The sequence below is a fragment of the Euprymna scolopes genome, chromosome 31 (genome assembly GCF_053919585.1).
Source record: "Euprymna scolopes isolate OS-2025 chromosome 31, ASM5391958v1, whole genome shotgun sequence".
Taxonomy (NCBI): Eukaryota; Metazoa; Mollusca; class Cephalopoda; order Sepiida; family Sepiolidae; genus Euprymna; species Euprymna scolopes.
This window is the reverse complement of record NC_136512.1, coordinates 66443399-66465732: the sequence shown is the minus strand read 5'-3', so window position 1 is coordinate 66465732 and position 22334 is coordinate 66443399. Positions and strand designations below refer to the sequence as shown.

Here is a 22334-nt window from a genome sequence, read left to right as displayed (position 1 = left end):
ATATATAAAAAATAGTCACTATTCAATCCGAACCCAACTAATAAGGATCACAGGTTGTCTACACTCCATTTTAATAGATGGTCCTATCCTATTAATTGGATGGTATAAAAGATTTTATGTAACCCCCCCCCCGTTTTAATAGACAACATCATCCATTTATATGATGGATCTTCCTGATGTCTTCCATTTGTTTGCTGTCATCAAGTATGCAAATATTAAAGAGAACAAACAAGATATATACAGAGAGAGAGAGAGAGAGAGGAAAAGATGGAAATTATGGTAGAGGAAGATAAGGGACTGCAATGAGACATTATAGCTTACCTTAAAGAGTTTATCCTTTTTGCACAAATCAACAGACTGCTTCCACCGGTTATTTCCTTTGTAAAGATAAGCAGCTATTCTACGGAACTCCAGCAGCTCATGTTTTTCTAGCCGTTGTGCCAATGAAATATTGTCAAAGTTGTCGTAAGCATCAATGGAAGTTCGGAGACTTTGGTAGTCTTCTTCAGTAATGAACAGATCATTGAGAGCTTCATTAATGGCTTTGTTGTTGTTTTTCTGCACAGATCGAAGATAGGGTTTCACCAATGGGATCTGATTCACCTTTAGAAAATAGTTCACTGCACGAGTATGATCTAAGCGAGGTGTAAGGACTAAGAGCAAGTCATTAATTAACAATGGCTTATAATCTAAATAGAAAATCAGTGCTTTGTAATAGAGTTCAATATTTGCTACTCGTGTGATAATATCTTTGAACTGGCTTTCACGCCAAGCTTCTGTCGGATGAGTCATCATTGTCAATATGGCATTATCATATTCTTCGTACTTGTCATAAAGAAAAACAAGTTCCGCCCACAAATGAGCTTGTTCTGCGGCTCTAAGTACCTGCAAAATGAGAAGATTCAACATTAAACATTTTTCACAGAAAAACAATTTAACTGAATGAGAAGCTGAATGTTATTGATACGAGTATTGATCATATTTGGATCTAGATTTAATTGCAGTTTGCTGTTAAACAAAAATTTAATCAAACAGTTTAAGTGTAACTGGAGTTTATCAAAACTAAGGAAATTTTGAAGTCTACACCGAGGCAGACATTCATAGTAAATCGACACAAGTTTGAAACATTGATCATCATTTCCTTTTTTGTTTATTCTGCAAAATGGGGTCTGAAGTAGACCTCCCTCCACCATATACTATCAAAGGATAAAGTCCAGCCATCTTGAGATCTTATCGTAGGTTAGCCAAATATCTTTGCTTCAGCTATCTTCTCTATCTTTTTGCAAAAACTCATTTTTGTAATAGTGTCACATTTGTAAGCATAAAATGTTTGTGCCAATTCAGATGATCATATTTTGTTTAAAACCAACATAAATTTAGGCATGGTAAAGTTTGGTCAGATCAGATGTCCAATGCAACAGGTCTCCATGATCCATTGTTTTCTTTTTGTTTCCTTCATTGATGGCTAGCACTCTGAGCCATACAAAGCAGGGTTTGAAACATTGATATTTTATAATACATGCAGTTTCACCACTTTTTTTTTCATAGGCATCAACACATTATCAAGGCCAAGAGGCCACTCAAGGATAAGGGTTAAAGAGTGTACAGTAGAAATTGGACAATATAGTAATCATTAGTAATGAACATTTGGTAAATTTGATAACTTATATGGAACGGCTCATCAAGAACTTATTTACGTTAGACTTGAAGACAACCATATTGTAGTCAGCTGGAAAGCAGGAAAACGGAAGACAATTCCACAGGCGTGCAGTTCTAAGAAAGAAGCTTTGTTCATGGAATCTACGTTTAGGTTTAGGTACAAATAAAGAGTGGGGGGAATTATTGATAGTGTTTACAGCTAGACTAGTGTTTCTTGTGAAAGTTTGGCGAGGGGGGACCATAGATTGAAGCTCAGTTGAACACTTTCCATGAAAATAACGATACATCAGAGACAAACTCGCAACATCTCTTCTGTGAGATAGAGGTTGCAGGGAAGAGAAAAGGACATCTCCTACGAGGCTACAAAGTCTATTTTGAACTCTATCAAGGCAGGACAAGTCCTTTCTAGCAGCTCCTGCCCAGATGTGGGAACAGTATTCCACCCTTGGACGTACCTGGCTCTTATATAGATAGAGAATTGCATCAGCACTTAAAGAGAATCAAAGATTTAAAAACATTTTCAAACGAAAATTTATCTGCATTTTTTAATTGTCCAATGAGTACATTAGAAAATGGTCGACTAAATTATTTTTCTTTGTAAAAATTCCTATTAAAAAATATTTTTGTATGGCATAATCACAATACCATAGTAGTTCTAGACAGATCATGGATGTTGAACGAGATCAGTATAGAAATGGATGGCCATTTGGGAATATCAGATGTGGAATGATGCGGACACATTGCAAAGTAATTCAAATAGCATTAAAAAAAAAAGAAAAAAAAAAAAGAAAAGTAAAATTTGTAAAGTGAAAGAAATTGTCAAATGTAAGTTTTCATTTGTAAATTTACCTTTGGAATGTTGACACGAGACCAGAATAATTCTAAATGTTCCCTCATTTTTTCTGGTTTGTACTTGGAATACAAGATGGCTAATTCTGTAAACATACCCATGTGTGCTCTTTCCAGTCCTAGAAAATCAAAATTTATTTTGTGTAAGATAAAAAGCATTTCCAAATAAGAAATCATGCAAAACATTAAAAAATTTGAAAAGGAGAAATTACCAATCAGAGTTAATCAACATGAAAAGGTGTTTTTTAGTGAAAGAACATTCTGTTTGTAAAATACATTGCAGTGACATAGTGTATCTGGATTTATTCAGGTTTTCCAACAGTAGACTTAATCCAAATGACGGACATCGATCCAATACTACCTGTTGAACCATAAGGCGCAAAAAAAAAAAAAAAAAAAAAAAAAAAATGCTAAATATAAATCTAAATGTAGTGAAAATTGTAGTGTGCATAATTAGCGTGGGTGTCATTTGTTTAAGAAAAAAAAGAGAAAAGTCTAACTTGAAACCTGACTGCCATGAGACAAAAACGTGTCTTATGCAAATTGAGATGCAGTTGGGTATGACAATATAAAAAGCCAGCATTTCTTCAGTGGAGGACAATTTCTTTTTTGGCGGCTCATATCTACAAAAAGCTTTTTATATAGCAAAAAAAGCTTTAGTTCAACCAATCAGATGCAGCAATACCATCCAAAAACGGTAAAAGATTCGTTTTCCAGAAGAAAGCAAACTAAAGGTGATCCTCCACCCTCCTTCAACTGACACTTACTGAATCATTAATTCAAACGGTACTTTCTGCATATTTGGTACAAATAAAATTTAGTTAAACTTGGTGGACAAGTCAAACATTAAGTCATGAATGTCCAACAATCTTTGTTTTATTGCCATTCAATAAAGATCATCTCATCAGTGATCCTGAATGGGCATCACACTCTCTGAACTATACACCCTCTCATTTTTTATCTGTGGAAATTATATCAAAAACAATCCTCAGAATACTCCTAAACTGAAAAGAGCTATCACAGCCCAAATCAGTCGTATCCAGGTGTGTTTGCAATGCAATGGTTCTCATTTGGATCCTATATAATTTAACAGTGATAAAAACAAAAATGGTCCGCCATTCATGACAAACTTTGTGGACAAGTCATACAATAGCAATTTATTTGTACTGAATATGGTTGATTTGTAGAACGGGTTATAACAATTGAGTATGTTGTACTTAATTTGGATTAACTCGTAATATGTAGAAAAATTTTTTTTTTGAATGCAAATGGAATTTCAATCTCCTTTTAATAAAAATATTAAAAACTGATATACAAACCTAATGCTGCTTCTAGAAGTGTAATAAGCTCTTCAAAGTATCCTCTGTCTTGATAATAATTTATAAGTTCTTCTAATTCATCGGCATGTACAACAATATGCAAACCACACATTTGAGACAGGCGGAATTCTTCGTTATCCACACAAGCAAAGCAAACCTAGAGAACAAGAAATAGAAAAGTAGAATGTTAAATTTGTGGCCAATTTTCAGACCTTCCGATTATCCTGTCTTGATAAAAGACAGCTACAAAAATAAATTTTCGCTGCGAAACAAAAAACATAAATTGAATATTAAGCAAAAACATATCAATGTTAAAATGATTCAGAGTTGTTTCCTCCAATTTACATTGAATTAACCGCCAAGATTTCATTTAAAAAATGATGTGGAAATTTACTGATCAAAAATACCTACCATTCAATTGCATCTAATTTTTAACAGAATTATATATTTTTGGAACAAATTATCTACCCAGGATAAATAATGTGGAATGTTTCAACAACCTAAATGGATTCAGAAATAATGGCAAAGAATATACAAGGACATGTCTTTGGTTTATCTGATGAAATTGAAGAATTTCATATTTTCATATATATTTTGTGAGAGTGTAAGTTTATATATAAAAGTTATGAAAATATATATGGTAATTAAGCTAAACAGAATTTTCTGCATTTGATTTTCATAATTCAGCAGGCAAAATTGAGGATGAAATGCAGGAAATGTATAGCTTAATTGCCATATATATATTTCATAATTTACTATCTAGTTCTATTCACATATTGAGCACTGTGGAAGTAGATACTGAAAATCTATACATAATATATCTAATATAATTTTATGTATTCACATACAATTATTAGATATTGTTTGCTGCAAAAATGAACAGAGTGACATTTATTGTAGAAGCTCTAAAATGAATTATAATGAATTCAGACATTACACAGCACATAAAAATATACAGTCCCTACATAGGTAATAGAGTCCTTTACTAAACATAAGATATATTAGCTGGTTTCAGGATTTATATACTTTTTTATTAAAATGATTAAAATAAGAAACGCTAAAGAGACATAATATAAAACTTTCACCAAATGTATAAATACACCATTTTACACATGTTTAAAAAACCTTATGAACATCTTGCTGCATATAATCATGAAACTAGTAATTAAGTTGAACAAATGACTAAGTTTATTAAATGATATTCTCTAAAATGTAACTTGTAATACACTAAACGAAATCGACATGACTTTGCAACTTTTTGTTGAGATGCTTTATATGTATTATAAAATAAATTTCATAAATGTTCAGAGGTCGATCATCAGTGATTAACTTGTTTCACAAGATTTGGAGTTTAAAAATATCAGATCAACTCCACCAGCAACCTAAGCATTTCTTAAGAGAAAAATGTTTCGTGTAAAGCTATTACAAATATTAAACATTGAAATTTATTTCCAACAACATAATATACTGATTTTTGTGTTGATACTTGTGTTTGCCAGGATAATATGATTAAATAAACAATTTAGTTCACAAAACTTTGACTAAAAGAAACAAAGTTCATATTCAAAATTCCCTCTATATTAAAAATTAACAGTACCCGGCCACACATTGCTGTGGCTTAGTGGAAAAGGAAAAAAACAACAAAAAAAAAAAAAAGGCAAAAATATGTTTATGTTCTCAATACTTGTAGATACCTTAGATTGAAAGCGGTGTAAACATGAGGGTTTAATTTTATTATGGACATGTATTTGAGCTCGCATTTGCAAATCCCATAATAAAAACTTTAGCAGATTTTAAATTTGTATAAAAGTATAGTGTTTTATAAATAATAAATCGCTGCAAAAAGAAAATTAAAAGAAAACTTTTAAAGAATAAAACAAAGTAATAGGGAGATGCATGCACAGCCAGACACGCTCACCAACAGACGTACGTATGAATGTCCAAATAAAAAAAACAAAATAGATGCAAGTAAAATAAATATAAATATGAAATTAAATATATATAATTATTTTTCATCAGAAAAGTAGCATCATACATTAACAACAGAAGTTGTGTATAGTGACGTGATATTTCAATGTTAGTAACCATTCGTTAATGTAGAGGGAGGATTAGTATTCTAGAATATCAGAATAGTCAGAGCTCACCAATCAGAATGGGCAAACCATGTGAAGGGAAACTTAATTCTGTATCGGAAAACTGAAAGATTATGGTATGTCTATGTATCTACTAAGCAATTACGATCAGTGTAATCTCAATAGCGTAGTAAAATATAGAATTGTTCCCGTATCAACTGGTAGCGGTGGTAGGACTTAATATTTAGAGAGAAAAATAGGAACTCCTTCCTCTGAAGATGTTGCGATTATGATGTTTGTCAGATGCAATGTAGAATTTTATTATCATAAAATAGTGTATATAATGGTGTTTGAAAGCTACAGGAGATAGTGGCTATTATGCTAGATGTATTGAATTTGTATGTTGCATCTATTGTTGTAAACATGTTACTTTGGTGCAGAGGGGAATTTCTATTATATAGGAGAGAAAAGAAAAACCTGTGCATACCCATGATGAAATAAAAATACATTCCAAAAATTACATAAATTGATCAAGTAATTTTATTTTTATAATGAAAATTATTTTTTAGAGATTAATGGAAATTCATAGGCATTATAACATAAATCTTGCAAAGTTGAATTATTATGGAGTTATCTCACTTTATTTTTGTTACTTTATTTTTAAAATCTTTTTAAAAATAAAACTACTTTATCAATTTACATAATTTTTGGAATATGATATTTTTGTTTCGTCACGAGTATGTACATGATACAAATTTTTCTTGTTTTTTAAATCATGAGGAAATTCTGGACAAGATTAAAAGTGAGACTGAGGCACAAGTTTAAATCCTGTTAGTTATTTTCCACTTTATGGTTTTGTTTATTCCCAGCTCCAAAGATTAAATTAGTTATTTAATATTATCCGCACAAACATGTAAAAACGGAAAACACATAGCATAACACATGAATAAAAGTAACTTCGATTCAGCAACAAAAAAATTTACATTTTTAACAAATACATCAACTAAACAAACATGGCAAAATTTCCTTGTGTTAATGGTGGATTATATACTAATCTATATATCTATAAAAGATAACGTATCTGTGTGTCTGTCTGCATACATTTCCCTATGCAATAACTGTCAATTTTAAGTCTACAGACTTGAAATTTGATATACAGGGTACTGAGATTTGGAAAAATCAATGTGATTGGTTTTCGGCCAGAAATTTGTTGATTAAGGGGTCAAAGTTCAACGATTTGACCTTTGAGAACTCTACCAAACTCAGACAATTTTGGGTCTAAACACTTGAAATTTTAGATATTGGTTCCTTGGACATGGATCTAACTTAATAACTTGATTTGAGCCCAAAACAATAAATTTTAAGGAGTCATAATAGGAGTCAAAGTTAAAAAAATTGACTGCTTTTTTTTTTTTTTGCTCAACATACACCTCCAAATACCCAGGCAACGCCAGGCACCCTAGTATTAATATAATTTGAAAATGATAACATTGATTGCAATTGTGAAAGAGGTGAAAAGGTTTCAACATTTCATAAATGTAGAAATGTTGGTAAATAAAATGAAAGACAACTCACCTCTTTCCAAGTTTTTGTACTATTCGCTTTCCGGGCACTGTCAACAGCCCCTTGGTATTCTCCTAAATGTACCAAGGTAATGGCTAGACGAGCATAATTAGACACATTGTTATACAAGAGTTTGGCAGCTTCATACATTTTATCGTCAAAACAACGGTCAGCAACCTGTAATAACAATTATTACAATCCATTATTATCAAACAAATTAAAATTGATTTGCCTCAAAGTCAAGATTAACAACTTAAAAAATTTTTTTTAATAAAGATTTTACATGCAAGAGATTCTAAAATTTTCCTCACAAGAAATAAAATTTAATAACATAAGGAATTTCAAACAACAAAATATAACAAATTTTGACAAGCTTACTTTCACATGGATTTGAAAACTATAATTCAAAACCAAAGTTTTTCCTTTAATTAAAAAAAAAAAAAAATTTTCATTTAATTTCTAGTAAATTTGTCCAACTATTTTTGCTCCTTTCATGTTCTGAAAATATTGCTATTTAAAATTTTAATGACTACATTTTTAAATTGGGAATACAGGGTGACCAAAAAACGAAAAAAACAAAAGCTAAATGGAGGCCATCTAGAACATATGCTGTAGAATGGAGAAAAAAAGGCCAAAGACCCTAGTGTTTTGATGTGATGTTTTGAATATAATAAACTAATTATGACCAAAGTTTCATTTCATTTGGACAAAACACTAAAAAACGGGGTCTAATTAGAGTTGGGACACGTTTTTTTGGGGTCACTCTGTATAAAATAAAATTAAAAAAAACATTTTCTTGCTTTATTAAATTATTTAAATTTTTAAAGGGGGTATTTTTAATATTTCAATGAAATTAAGATTATAAAAGCGAAATGATAAAGTGTCTATGTAATACAAAGTCAAAATTGAAATTAAGTTTAATCTGAAATTACTATTTTCATATTTTAAAATCTTAAAAAAGTGATACATTCTTTACAAATGTTTCAATTCAAATAAAATTAAAGTGTGGTTAAAATCTACATTAATCATTTTTCCATGAAAAATATCAAAATTAGAAAAGAAAAATTTTTAAATACATACCTGTGTTATATTTGCATGGTTGGGACCAGATACAAATTCTTCCAAATCTGCTAACCTATTAGTTTTGGCATATGCATATATTAATTCAGTTTCAATAAACGTTTCTCTAGCTTTCTTCCTGGCCATTTGCAGGAATTTCACCAAGTCTTCCCAGCTATCTGAAAGCACAAATGTTTGTATATTAAACAGTTTTCTATTGAAAGCAAGAATTTCATATAAAATTGGAGTTTATTAAGAATAAATGAAAAACATTTAACTGAAATAGAAGTCGAGAGAATCAAGTTATTTTCAAAATTTACATTTAAGTTTTAAATTACTTTAAATAAAAATTGACAAAACCCGAGTGAAATTTTGCATAATTTTAATTTTTTTTTTTTTTTCAAGATTTTATTTACATTTTTGTTACTTGTCTTTTTGTCTATCATTTTATATATATGGAATATGCTTTTATTTTATAGTTGAATGCCCTTCCTATCACCAACCACAGTTATAAGTGGTGGGGCTAGAGGTTACAGTTCCGCAAACAAAACCTACAAGGCAGCAGGTACTTTTATGAGGTTTAGCCCATCAGTTGAGATGATTAAGCAGAGTATGATGCTTGGAGTCACACATGAAGGATTTAAGGTATATATGAGGCCTAGGCATGACCACTTATTTTGCCATTCTCAGGATATACCTGATGAGTCTTGTACGGTGCTACCACTACACATACTTCTATACTCGTTGAACCAGAAGAACTAGAAAGTGAGCTTGTGTATTATCAGAAAACACCTGACCCCCCTCCCCGAACAAAAACGAATAGAAGAAACTTGTTGCGCAACATTGCCAAGAGATAAATATAAAGCACCATATAATCCAGTTTCAAAAATTGAACATTAGTTTTAATTCAGCCAATAGTATTCATCAAATGTATAATTCCATAAATGATTTTTAAAGCAAGAAAATGGATAATGCCACGCAATTATTTAATGACCAACTTCTTTTACTCAGATCAATGTGTAATGGAAAATTGACTTAAATAGGATTCAATACATTTATGATATTCTGACTTCCATTTTCTGTTTAGTGGAAGTCATGCCGGTGTATACCAAGGAACAATTCCTTCTGATTAATGTTTACGTAATTCCAGTTTAATTGTAAAAGATTATGTCAAAATATAGTCTTCACTTTAAAATTCTTTGTTTTTCTGAATGGTTTTATCTACGTATATAATCTGAGTGCAGAAATTCCTCTTTAGAAAATTACTGAGTAGCTTTCCAAACACACACGCCATGTAATGCCTGCATTAGTTGCATATCATTTCTCCATGGATCCACATAAATATCTTGAATTGCTACTGTGAATTTCTATTTTAGTACACCAGGGGGTGGGGTGGGTGTACAGTGAATGACGACTACTCTTATTTCCTTTGAACATCATCAGTCGTTATGCTTTTGCCATACCTATTAATACACAGACACAATGATCGGCCCCTTGCTCTCCGCCACAAACATTTTCCAGTAATCCGATTGATGAACTTTATGCATTCCAAAATTTCATGTTATTTCAGAATGGAATGTTGTAATAAACACTGGGAAAACACATTACATTGAATTCAAATATGGTGCTGTCATATGTCTACTTTTTTTTGTGTGTGTGTGGGGGGGGGGAAACGTGCAATGTGTACTTCCTGCTATGCTACTTATGGGGAGGCCAGTCGATAGGAACACTACAGAAAAACAAATGCCTAAAAGGCATGAATAAGCCGAACATTGTTGAAATGTTAAATTGACATTTTGTTTTTTTATTTACAAAAAATGTTTAACTATTTCTTTTAGGGTGGAGGTGGGGTCCATTTATTTTATAACATTTTCTGAGAGAACATTACTTTGTAAATTTCCTAGAAATAACAAATTCCTGTACTTCCACCTAACTACGGTTTCCATAACAAATCATTAATCTTTTCTTATAAAATGATCTTATGCTTACATTCAACGTTTAGTGCCAATTTTTTTTTTTTTTTTTTTTTTTATATATATATAAACAAAAAATCTTATTTGTTCAAATATCTTGATAAAGAAAAAAAAGTACCAAAAAAATATTCATCTTTTCTTGAAAGAAAAAAAAACTTGCTTATTAAAAAATTGATTGGTTGTTGGTTGTTTTTGTTTTACAGCATACCAACCTTTTTCAGATTATTTAATGCCGAATCTAGTTATTTTGAGGAACGATTTTTAATGGAGTATATTTTTTTTCTATTTAACCCATAGTTGGAACCCTAACAGGTACTACCACTCCAGGTCAGAGTGGCCCTGGGAGCAATGGCAATTAAAGGGTGGCTCCACACTCCCCAAGGCCCGCAAGGTGGGGCCTCACCATCGGATATAGTTTTAGGTCATATCCAGGACCGTTGTTCTTTTTAAATTTTTTTATAAAGGCCAATTTTTTTTAAGATATGAGAGTATGGTGTGGGGATAAAAAAATTAAGTATTTTTTTTTACGACAGTAACCACCGCACAATTTTTTTTCTTGAATAAATACTGTACTTTCAGTTAATTTACAGACAATTAAAAAAAATTAGGTGTTTATGTACTTATGTTACAGTGCTGTTTTTTAAAAATATTTTTACCATACCTTCAAGATCTTTATCTTTTGTAATTAATGTTAGAAAGTACAGTATACATACAAAACCTTCCCCAGCCCATGTCATTTCAGTAAAAAACAACTTTTGCTTATTAAAAAATGGAGTAGTTTTTTATGACTACCTACTGTACTATTTTTTTTTTCTTGAATAAGTGCTGTCCTTTCACCTAACAATTTACGGATAAATAAACAAAAATGTACTTATGTATGTTAACAATAGCTTTCTAAATAATTACGCTATTAGCATGGTAACATGAGTTGATAACTACCAAAAAATATTCATCTATTAAGAGAAAAAAAAACAAAACAAAAAAAAAGTACCAAAAAAATATTCATCTTTTCTTGAAAAAAACTTTCACTTATTAAAAAATTGAGTATTGTTTGTATGACAGTAACCACCGCTCTATTTTACTGTACTTTCACCTAACAATTTACGGACAATTAAAAAAAATTAGGTGTTTTAGTACTTATGTTACCGCGCTATTTTTTGAAAATAGTTTGTTTAACTTAACTTCAAGTTTTAGGATATCTTTTTTTATTAGGTGAAAGTACAATTACAAAACTCTCCCCTACCCATATTATTTAAGCACGGTAACAAGTGCGTAAGTAACAAATATTCATCTTTTCTTGCAAAATAAAAAACAAAGTACCAAAAAAATATTCATCTTTTATTGAAAGAAAACGAAAAAACTTTTGCGTATTAAAAAATTGAGCATTTTTTTATGACAGTACCCACTATACTATAAACACAGACATCAACAAGTTAAAAACGTCTTTTGGAATAAACAACTCTAACATCTTCATGTTAAGATCGGCTTTCAAGGATGGGGGTGTTTATTCCAAAAGCCCTTCTTAACATGAGAAGGTTGGGTGTGTTTATACTACGCTGGGTATTGTCGTAAAAAAATCCAAAAATTGCAAAATAAACAATACAAAGTGCAACTTTTCTTGAAAAAATATATTTATATTCAGTAAATTTACAGCAGATTTATTTTTAGTTATTGTATTTATATACTTTTTTTTCAGCTTGTTTGTTTGGAAATTCGTCTACATCTATTACTTTGCTTGGCTTCTGGTAGAGCCCAAACCATAATTAGCCGAAAATTGCGAGGATCAGGGTCATATTCTGCTAGAGTGCCAAAATTTTCTAATACTAATATAAAACTAAAAATTGCACGGTAACATGATTTTTGTTGTAATTATTTTAATTGCTCAATTACTTACATCAGTATGATTACAGTTGTTATACTTTCGGTATAGGGGCATGCGAGACAAAAAAAAACAAACCAAAAAACAATTGAGACAAAAGTTTCATTACCTAATCTGTTCTGGACACAGGTACTTAGCAATTCAAAATGATCATTTAATATTTTCTACATTTAACAATCTTTCATAACTCCTCAGGCAATGCCAAGAAATGGGTCCTGCTAGTTTTTAATAAAATGTTATAATTAAAGAAATATTTTTTAGTCTTTACTTTGAAATGTTTATTTTTTTCAGAATGGTTTTATATAAAAAATATATTCAAGAGTTTACATAATTAGTCTTTACTTTGCAAATATTTTTTTATTACAAACATATCCAATAAATACCCCCCCCCACCAATATTTTATCTTGACTAAACAAAGCAGAAGTCAAAATGACAATTTTTTTTTTAATGTGACCCTTAAATTTGAAGATTTTTCTTCCAATTTTCTATTTTAACAATGAAGTAGATGAATATTCATGCAGTGTTATTAGTTTTATAAGGCAGCCTATTTGTTTGATTGAAGATTTTTCAGCCATACAGAACTTTCTATTCATTTTTGGCATGTTAAAAATAGTCATATATTCTTTTTACTCAAATATTTGCTATTTTTTTTTTAAATTACAATTTTTTGACTTTCTTTTTAATGTAAATATGGAATGTTGTAGTGTATAACCATCTTTGGATGAGAAAATTCAGTGAGATTTATCTGTCTTATGTCAGATTAAAAAAAAAAAAAACTTAAAAGTGAAAATACTCTCCGGAACCCCCCCCCCCCCCCAATATTTTCAATAAGATCAATATCATCCGTACAATAAATATTAAAAACTTACTGTTGCTGCTTGCGACATTAACAACTTCCATATACTGCGATGGATCATCGGCTTTAATAAAAGAATCGATGGCTTCTTTGACCATACCAGATGAGAGCTGCGCTCTCCCCAACTGGGTCCATACAGCTGGGTCATTACAACGCTCAGCAAATTCATAAGCTCTGTCTAAGTTTGCAACATGATCAATCAACACCTGAATATAGATAAATGGAATTTCTCAGATAATTCTTTAATGGGGGAAAAAAAAAAAAAAAAAAAAAAAGGAAAACATTAAAAAACAAAACAAAAAAGCTAATTTACCTGTATAGCTGAGGTGTTTACTTCGAACTTTCTGAAGATTGCAAAAGCTTCTTCAAACAATTCGTTTGTGATTGCAATGTTAGCAATATCAGGAGCATCATAATTATCAAGACGGTTTATATACTCCATCACGCGGCTCCGATCAGCTTTAATAGCAGTCAGGATCAACAGGTTCTGTAGATTTCTGGAAATGAAAAGCAAACTTCAATTAATTTGGTTTAGATTTTCTTTATTTCACAAATGTCTGCACGATCTACATTTGTTTTCACAGATTTCTTGTATTATATCAAAATTCTTATTTTCGTTAATGATAGTTTAATAATTTAAAATAGCATTATGGTTTGTCCAGTATTCCCCATAAAAAAAAAAAAAAAATCTATATGATGTATAAATCCATGATGGAAAGAAAATTAAATCGATCAAGTATTTTTATTTTAAATTAAAAAATAAAATTTTATGAGTAACTGATGAGCGACCGTCTTGCAACACCATTTTGAAAACAGTCTCAGGAAACAAGGGAAATAACTCAACATAATTTAAACTTGCGAGACTTGTTGTAATGCTTACAAATTTCCATTAATCGTTTAAAAATTTTATTTATAAAAATGATACTCAATCTATTTGAGATTTTTGGAATACAATATTTTCTTTCTCTTATGAGTACATACATTATACAGATTTTTCTTTTTTGTTTTTTAATATAGAGAGAATTCTGAAAAGCACTGTAGGATTTCTCGATAAGTACTGCAAAAATTAAAGGTGACAACATAAGATAGGGTTCATGCAGATTTTCAATGTCCATTTTCAACTCCTCCCCTAGATAAAATTTCATATATAAACAATGATATAATAAATATAATATCCATAATATAATAAGAAATACTCTTAATATAAAAATTTGATATATAAACAATGATATAAAAAAAATTTAAAAAAATTGATCGACAATAGAAAAAGTCATTTTCATTTTTCTCTTTACTAGTCTGGGTACCCGGCATTGCCCAGGTGTTTGGAGGTGTGTATTGAGCAAAAAAATAAATGTTAGTAGGCAGGCAGGCTCGAATCCATACCACGAAGGAGGAAAAGAACATGTAAAAAAAGTGACGCGTTAGCTGTGACGAACGTCAAAATTAAGGCTAGTCAATCGAAAAGAATGGACAATTTTCGAAAATATCTGCGAAAAAAGCGACCTCTCCTTGTAGAAAATTGTCCCGTTGAAGGTGAAGGAATTAATGTTTTTGGCCAATTTTTCGATATTTGTCGTCCAAAAGTTTGAGGTTTAAAATGATACTGGTTTTATCACGTTCTGACACTTCTGTCAAAAGTTTTAAGCAGACATGCATACATTTAAACAGATAGGTGAGGTTTATATTATAGATTTCATGAAAGTTTTAAAGGTCACACAGTAACACGTAACAAAACTGACAAACTATAAACAGCTTAAGCTCAGCACTACATTCTGTTATTCAGGGTTTTGTATTATTTTCAGTTTATATTTACATTCCCTAACCTACTGGGCCCACCAAGCGTGATTAAATAGTTTTTCTCCATGGTGGATTGGTCTGCACTGCATTCATTATTGGGGAGTTTTGTGATAAAGGGGTGTAACTTTTATATCAATGATACCGGAAATAATACAATTTCAGAAGAATGTATTTATTTTATTTTTAATATTCCGACAATTTTTTTACCAAAATAAATACGATTTTCAAACTTTTTCCAAGACATTTTCCATATTTTCAAGGTAATAGAAATAAAGCTTTTTCAAGACAAAGCTCAAAATTCAAGGCCTTTTTGAAGCTGTGCAAACCCTTTAAGAGAGTAATTGTATTGTTTTCTCCATAAATTTGTCTCTTTCTATTTAACAGATTTATTATGCTTTCAAGGTGAAAGTTTGCTTTTTTTTTTGTGAACAAATAAAATTTTATGAAATACTAGAACATGCATTGCATGGAAAGAAATTGATATGAGAATCACATGATGGATGCGTAATGTCTTAAAGACAAGCTTAGATCTGATGACCTCAGAGAAAGATTAAATCTGCACAATAGACTTTGTTAGCATTACTATGTTGAAAAAAAAAAAATGAACAAAAGTTCTTGGGCTAGTAGATGTAGAACACTTGAAATTTTACATAAAGTGTATTCAGACATAGGGCAAGCTTTTTAATTGGTTTTCGGGTGAAAATTTGGCTGCCAAGGGGACAAAGTTAAAAAAAATGTGACCCTTGCGGTCTCTAGCAAACTATTCAGCAAATTTTGGGTAAACATTTGAAATTTTACATAAAGGGTATTCAAACATACAGCAAGTTTTTTTAATCAGTTTTTGGGTAAAAATTTGGCTGCCAAGAGGTCAAAGTTGAAAGAGTTGACCATTGCAGACCACCAAACTCCTCTGCCAATTTTGGGTCTAAATACTTGAAATTTTAGATGTAGGCTACCTGGAACGGAGTCAAACTTTTTAATATATATATATATATGTGTGCACATAAATTTATGAACAGTACATAGGGCCCGAGCAAAGCTGAGCTGCTAGTAAATAATAAAATCTAAAGTTTTGCTAGTATATAGATTCTATTTGTCAATAACATTTACTTTTGTATTATCTAGAAAAACTATTGCTATAAAAAAGGCAGAAAAAATACAATAAAAATAAAATTAAAAAAAGAAAAAACGAAGAGTGAAATGTTTCAAATTGTCTTTCAGATAGAATTTCTCAAAAAATCCAATTTACCTGTGATCACTGAAAACAGAGTTTTCGAGAACAATCTTCTCCAGCAGCTCTATCAACTCGTTGGGGAGGTCAGCGGTCATAAATGCCTTAACTGTTACTGATATGTCTTCAGGGTCTTGAGTTTCAGAGAGAGCAGTCTGGACCACCTAGGAGTATGGAGAAAATTAGATGAAAAAAAAAGCTAAACATTCAAATTTTGATAATTTATGAATTAAAACCACTTTGGAAATAAAAACTACAAATTAAAATTTTTTATTAAAATAATAAAATATAGATTTGGATTTAAAAATGCTATCATTACTTAGTACTTTCAGAAGCGCATTCCAAAAGTAATGCCTCCTATTTTTTTTTTTTTTCCGTCCAAATGAATCAGAGGGGATTGCAAATTGCATCGTTATAATAACTTACGCATTCATGACCTGAAAGCTTCATCTCTCTGTTGCAGATATTGACAGATTCTAAGAAAGTAACCTCTGCCATGGACAGACATCAGAAGTAGATATGCATCATTGAATTCTTCCATGCAAAAAAAAATTGAACTGATCAACATTTATTGGCATCTGTTGAAAGTTTATGAAGCTGATGCAGTTGATGTCAGCAGAGTTAGGAAATGGGTTTATCAATTTCAGAATGGCAACAGATGTGAGTGACAAAGCATACTCCTGACTTTTATGACCAAGGGATCAAAAGAGGCTGACAAAACTGCATTAAGAATGGTGGTGACTATGTAGAAAAATAAATTCTGGAGCACAAAAGATTGCTTGTTTTAATGGTACCACTCCTGTTTTTCTTTGAATAAAAAAAAAAAAAAAAAAAAAAGCTTTACTTTTGGAGCGATCCTTGTATACTGAACAATGAAAATAGAAAGCCTTAGAATTTAATCAACACTGAAAGAATTTGCCATTTACTTTTATTTGCAATTTTTTTTAAAACATCAGATAGTTCGAAAACTAAATGTAATTATCACAGTATTTTTTGATTATCAAATCATTAATTGAACCAAATTGTATAAAACTATAAGTTGCTTTGCTATTTATAAAATTGGATGTAAATAGATTCCAAAAACGTTCATGATTTTTTTTAAATTATAAAGCGCAGCTTATGACTTTAAAAAAAAAAAAAAAAAAAGAAAAAAAGAAAAAAAAAAAGAAAATTATGGCATAATTGTTCATGAAAAAAATGCATTCTGGTTAATTTACTTTTGTAATTAAATTATTTTATATAGTTCATTTAGTAATTTATGCTATTGCAATTTTGATTTCAATAAATCGATAAGGTAGGAAACACATAAATGATCAATTTTCTTAATATAGACATTTTTTTCACTAAAAACTATCCAAGAAACTAATTAGTTTTATATGTTATTTAAGAGATTAAGGAATTAAATTTTTCATTTACCTGGTCTATAAGTTGTCTTCTATATTCATTTTCTTCCTTAAGTACAACAGCCCACAAATCAGGATCTCTTCTTCGTACCAAATAGCGAGACTCGCTCTTAAACAGACTGTTTTCATTGCAAACCTGATGAAATAAAATAAGATTCAGATTTTTGTCATCATTAAAAACACAATTTCATTTATCAAGAACAAAAATATATAGGCAAAATACTTTGATTAGGAAACTACTTGTGCAAACTATAGCGTTTTGTCAACAAGCATTTGTAATAGACGAAAAATCAAGTGCAGGCCATCTTTTAACCAATAAGTTTCATTATGATCATATTTCTAAATTTTTGTTTAATAATTGTAAAAATGTAAATATGTTAAAAATGGAAAGCTGTTGTATACATTAAGACAAATATAAAGTTTAAATTTAAAAAAATAAACATTGGGGATGGCAAAGTGAAATAGACTGGTAACCTGATTATGCCAAGTTCAAATCAAGTCTGTTCCATAGGACCATTTTCATATTTGGATATTGGCAAGATTAACATGATTCTTCCTGTAAGTGCTCTATTCTAAAAAGAATCAGAAACCAATGCCATCAAAATCAAACCAGCCCAAAAGTTGTAATATTCATTCATATTCATTTATACAAACTTACTTTAAGTTAGATACAAGTTATAGTAGGAAATTTACTTTTACTGAAGAAAAAATATATATATCTCATACACACAAAGTTTGAAATGGTTTACCGCAATGCTTACATTGATAAGTTCTTGATCACATAATCCTCGTTCGTAGGCAACGCACGCCAAATGGGGATCTCTCTTCTCACAGTACTTTCCAACAATGCGGCTATCGTAATATTGGTTTTCACTAAAAATAAAAAAATAAGATTTTTCTTGTCAAATATGTTAAAACTATTTGTTAGTTATTGCTAATCTTATAAAGTCAAATTTTCTATTTCACTGATGGTAATAGCTTTTAATACTAAAAGGTAAATAAAGAAATAGTTAACCGATTTAGGCCAATTATTGATCAGGGTTTAAAAAATGCTTTTATTACAAATTGATTACATTGATTTTAATTAGTCCTGATCAATATTTCATTTTTTCCTTGTTAGTGATACTTAGAGGAAGAGGTGAAGTTTTTACCATTAATATCTATCCAAAATAAAATGACATTTTTCAATTTACCAATTAAAACAGGAAAAGCTCAAGAAATTAAGGTTAAAAAAAATTATCCTTATTAACTTCTGGATAAACAAAAAATTTTGTTGTATAGATATATATATATGGTCCGAATTGCATGTTGTATCCACGTGTATTCCTTTTTAATATATTTAAATATGTATGAATAAAAAATCAATACGAAAAATATATAAATGTTTATATCTTTTCTGTATTTATTTCCTGTATTTTGACGTGTAGGAATACAAAAAGTCTTTTGAAAAAAACAATGTTTCCCTCAAAAGCACATAAATTTCGACCGATCCTTCAATCTTCCTCAGTGTGAATGATAGAAAACATGAGCGGGCAGAGTAAGCAGCGGGAGGAGGGGCATGGGTATAGCCATTAAGGTAAAGATCTATTTGAATATGACCCTTCCAGCATTTTCGACTTGGAATAGTCAGCAACTTGTGTGGCCTCCATTCAAAACTAAGTCTTTCATAAAAATTTGAATTGGACACCCACGCATCCCACGAACATACTCGTAAATGTGAACATACATGTATATACACTGGCGCACTACCACATATGCTTCTTTACGTACTCATACATACACAGCATACACACACCCACTTTTATGGATGTGTTCACATATACAGCTGGAGATTGATGAGCAAGATAAGCTAAGTGGGTGTGAAGTAGAAATGGCTCCCAGCTATGCCAACATATACATGCACATATTTGAACAGAAATACATTCACACTTACCACTTAAAACCACTACACTATTATAGGTACATAGATGACATCTTTCTCATTTGGCCACATGGCGAAGAGGCTGATGGACTTCTGTCACAGCAGCATAAAATTCACGAGAGAACACTCCACCACACACATCTCATTTTTAGACGTTTTAGTAAACATCACAATCACATCACTCTACATCCACCGATGGCCACGGTTACCTTAATTTTAATAGTTGCCACCCTATCAACTTCAAAAAATCTATTATATACAGCCAGTGCCTACGTGTCAAACGAATCTGCCCAGACCCAACCGAGTACGAAAAAACAAGTAGGAATTCTGGCCAACTACTTCCTTCATAGGAATTACCTCCTTAGAATAATTAAAGAATCAATTAGGAAAGCAGAACATAGAAGCAGGATAAATTTACTCACATATAAATGTAACACATCATCCCCAAAAATACCAATGGTATTTGATTACAACAATAACAGACAAACTCCCCAAACCCCTTAAACAAGTATTCAGACAGCTGCAGCATGACCCCACCCTCAACACCATATACAACACGCATCCACTCAGTGCAAGAAGACAGCCCCCAAAATCTAAGGTCACTTCTAACATCCACAAAAATACACAACACTTCTGCACCACTAGGAAACAAATTATGCAAACATTAATACTAGCGACACATTTACACCCCCAGGCACAAATACTCAATTTAAACTCCCTCCGCTCACTTGCGATAGTCCCAATGTAGTTTACATAATATATTGCACTAGATACACAAAGGGTAATTACGTGGGGAAAACAGGCCAAGAGTTCCGCTTACGTTTCAACAACCACAAACAAACAATTAGGGACAAATCCACACAGCACACAATAGCAATGCACTACACCCTTCCAGACTACAGCATAGACAATATGCAATGCGTACTTACAGCCTCCAACTTTCGGACACAGAGACAAAGAAGACAACATGAAAAGAAACTCATTCTGAGACTTAACACCCACATCTTCGGTCTAAATAAAGATTTGGGACTGCTAAATGAGTACTCTTTTCATAAAAAATAGAAACCCACCAAAGACATTTCCCCAGAGCAGAGTGAGTATGCACGGTGGAAAAACAGCTTAGCATCCCCCACTAGTAGTTAGTTTTTGTTTACGTAAGGCCTTTTACCACATTTTATTTTTTCAGATTCCACACATTTTAATTTCCGACATATATTTAAGTCCATTTTCTAAGCACGCATACGTGCGCACACAAATGCACAGGTGTAGACACGGGTGCACCCTCCATTCCCCTCTCACAAACTCTATATATTATAGTACCCTTCTATGAAGACATACAGAATTAGGTTTACCATTATTATGACTTATTATCACTAATATATATATATATATATATATATATATATATTATTACTAATATTATTGCTATTGTTGTTTTTACTATTATTCAACTCCTCGTTTAAGCATTGCAATGCATCTTTCAGTTTCATTTCCAACATTAAACGTTATTAACCTCTGATTTCTCTAACCGGCATATCGAGCTTCCAGTTTTGTGATGGCTTCTAATTTAAAAACAATGCTTTCACCCTATACCTAGCACTTACTGCATGTATGTATTTATGTAGGTATGAGTATATATGTGCATATAGGAGTATACATGGGAGTGGAGAAGAAAGAAAAAGAACAATCCAAATACTTTAATAAATTTAAATATTTCAACAAGAATAGAAAAAATTAAGTAAATGATGATCAAAAGAATATTCTCCGTTTATTTAGTTATTTCACTTCATTTTATTTATTTTTTTCAACATTATATGTTTGTATATATCAATTAACGAAATCTACAGTAGCATTTTAAAAAATAAACGTGTGTGTGGGAGTGTATGTAGGTGGGTGCGTACGTGCAGACAATCCAGACAACCTAGACCCACAATAAGTCCAAACTCTTGGAAAAGAGATTCTACTTCACACCCACTTAGCTTATCATCTAAATCTGCTCATCAATCTCCAGCTGTGAATGTGAACACGTCCATAAAAGTGGGTGCGCGTATGCTGTGCATGTATGAGTATGTGAAGAAGCATATGTGGTAGTGTGCGAGTGTATATACATGTATGTTCACATTTACGAGTATGTTCGTGGATGCGTGGGTGTCCAATTCAAATTTTTATGAAAGACTTAGTTTTGAATGGAGGCCACACAAGTTGCTGACCATTCCAAGTCGAAAATGCTGGAAGGGTCATATTCAAATATGGCTATACCCGTGCCCCTCTCCCCGCTGTTTACTCTGCCTGCTCACTCATGTTTTCTATCATTCACACTGAGGAAGATTGAAGACTCGGTCAAAAATTATGTGCTTTTGAGGGAAACATTCTTGATTTTTTTTTTCAAAAGACATTTTATATTCCTATAGGTCAACAAATAGAAAATAAATACAGAAAAGATATAAACATTTATATATTTTTCGTATTGATTTTTTATTCATACATATATATATATAATAAATTCTTGTGAACAATTTCTTATGCAGAAGTCTTACTTTATTACTTCAAGGGTGAATCGATTTGGCCTATAGATTACCCTAATCTATTTTGGCAATACATTTATTGAAGCTTTGAAAACAGTATATAACAATATTTCTGAGAAGGAATGTGATTTACACTGTTTTTTTAGACTCGCTAACAACCACAATAAGGATGAACGTTAGAAACCAGGAAATATTGTAAAGACATTTTACAATCTTTTAGACTCATA

The 22334-nt window shown here is 31.1% G+C and overlaps 1 protein-coding gene across 4 annotated transcripts in view; it reads right to left on the bottom strand.

Moving 5' to 3' along the window:
• LOC145255778 (clathrin heavy chain 1) overlaps window positions 1–22334 on the bottom strand; it is a 148082-nt gene that overhangs the window by 12627 nt on the left and 113121 nt on the right. For all 4 annotated transcript variants that reach the window (XM_080114442.1, XM_080114446.1, XM_080114441.1 and 1 more), the window contains 10 exons: window positions 18423–18534; window positions 17675–17797; window positions 16277–16422; window positions 13544–13727; window positions 13244–13436; window positions 8543–8700; window positions 7475–7639; window positions 3828–3984; window positions 2509–2627; window positions 322–885 (listed from right to left, as the gene is read on the bottom strand). In XM_080114442.1, coding sequence (XP_079970568.1) covers window positions 322–885; window positions 2509–2627; window positions 3828–3984; window positions 7475–7639; window positions 8543–8700; window positions 13244–13436; window positions 13544–13727; window positions 16277–16422; window positions 17675–17797; window positions 18423–18534 — 1921 coding nt within the window. The remainder of the gene's footprint in view (window positions 1–321; window positions 886–2508; window positions 2628–3827; window positions 3985–7474; window positions 7640–8542; window positions 8701–13243; window positions 13437–13543; window positions 13728–16276; window positions 16423–17674; window positions 17798–18422; window positions 18535–22334) is intronic.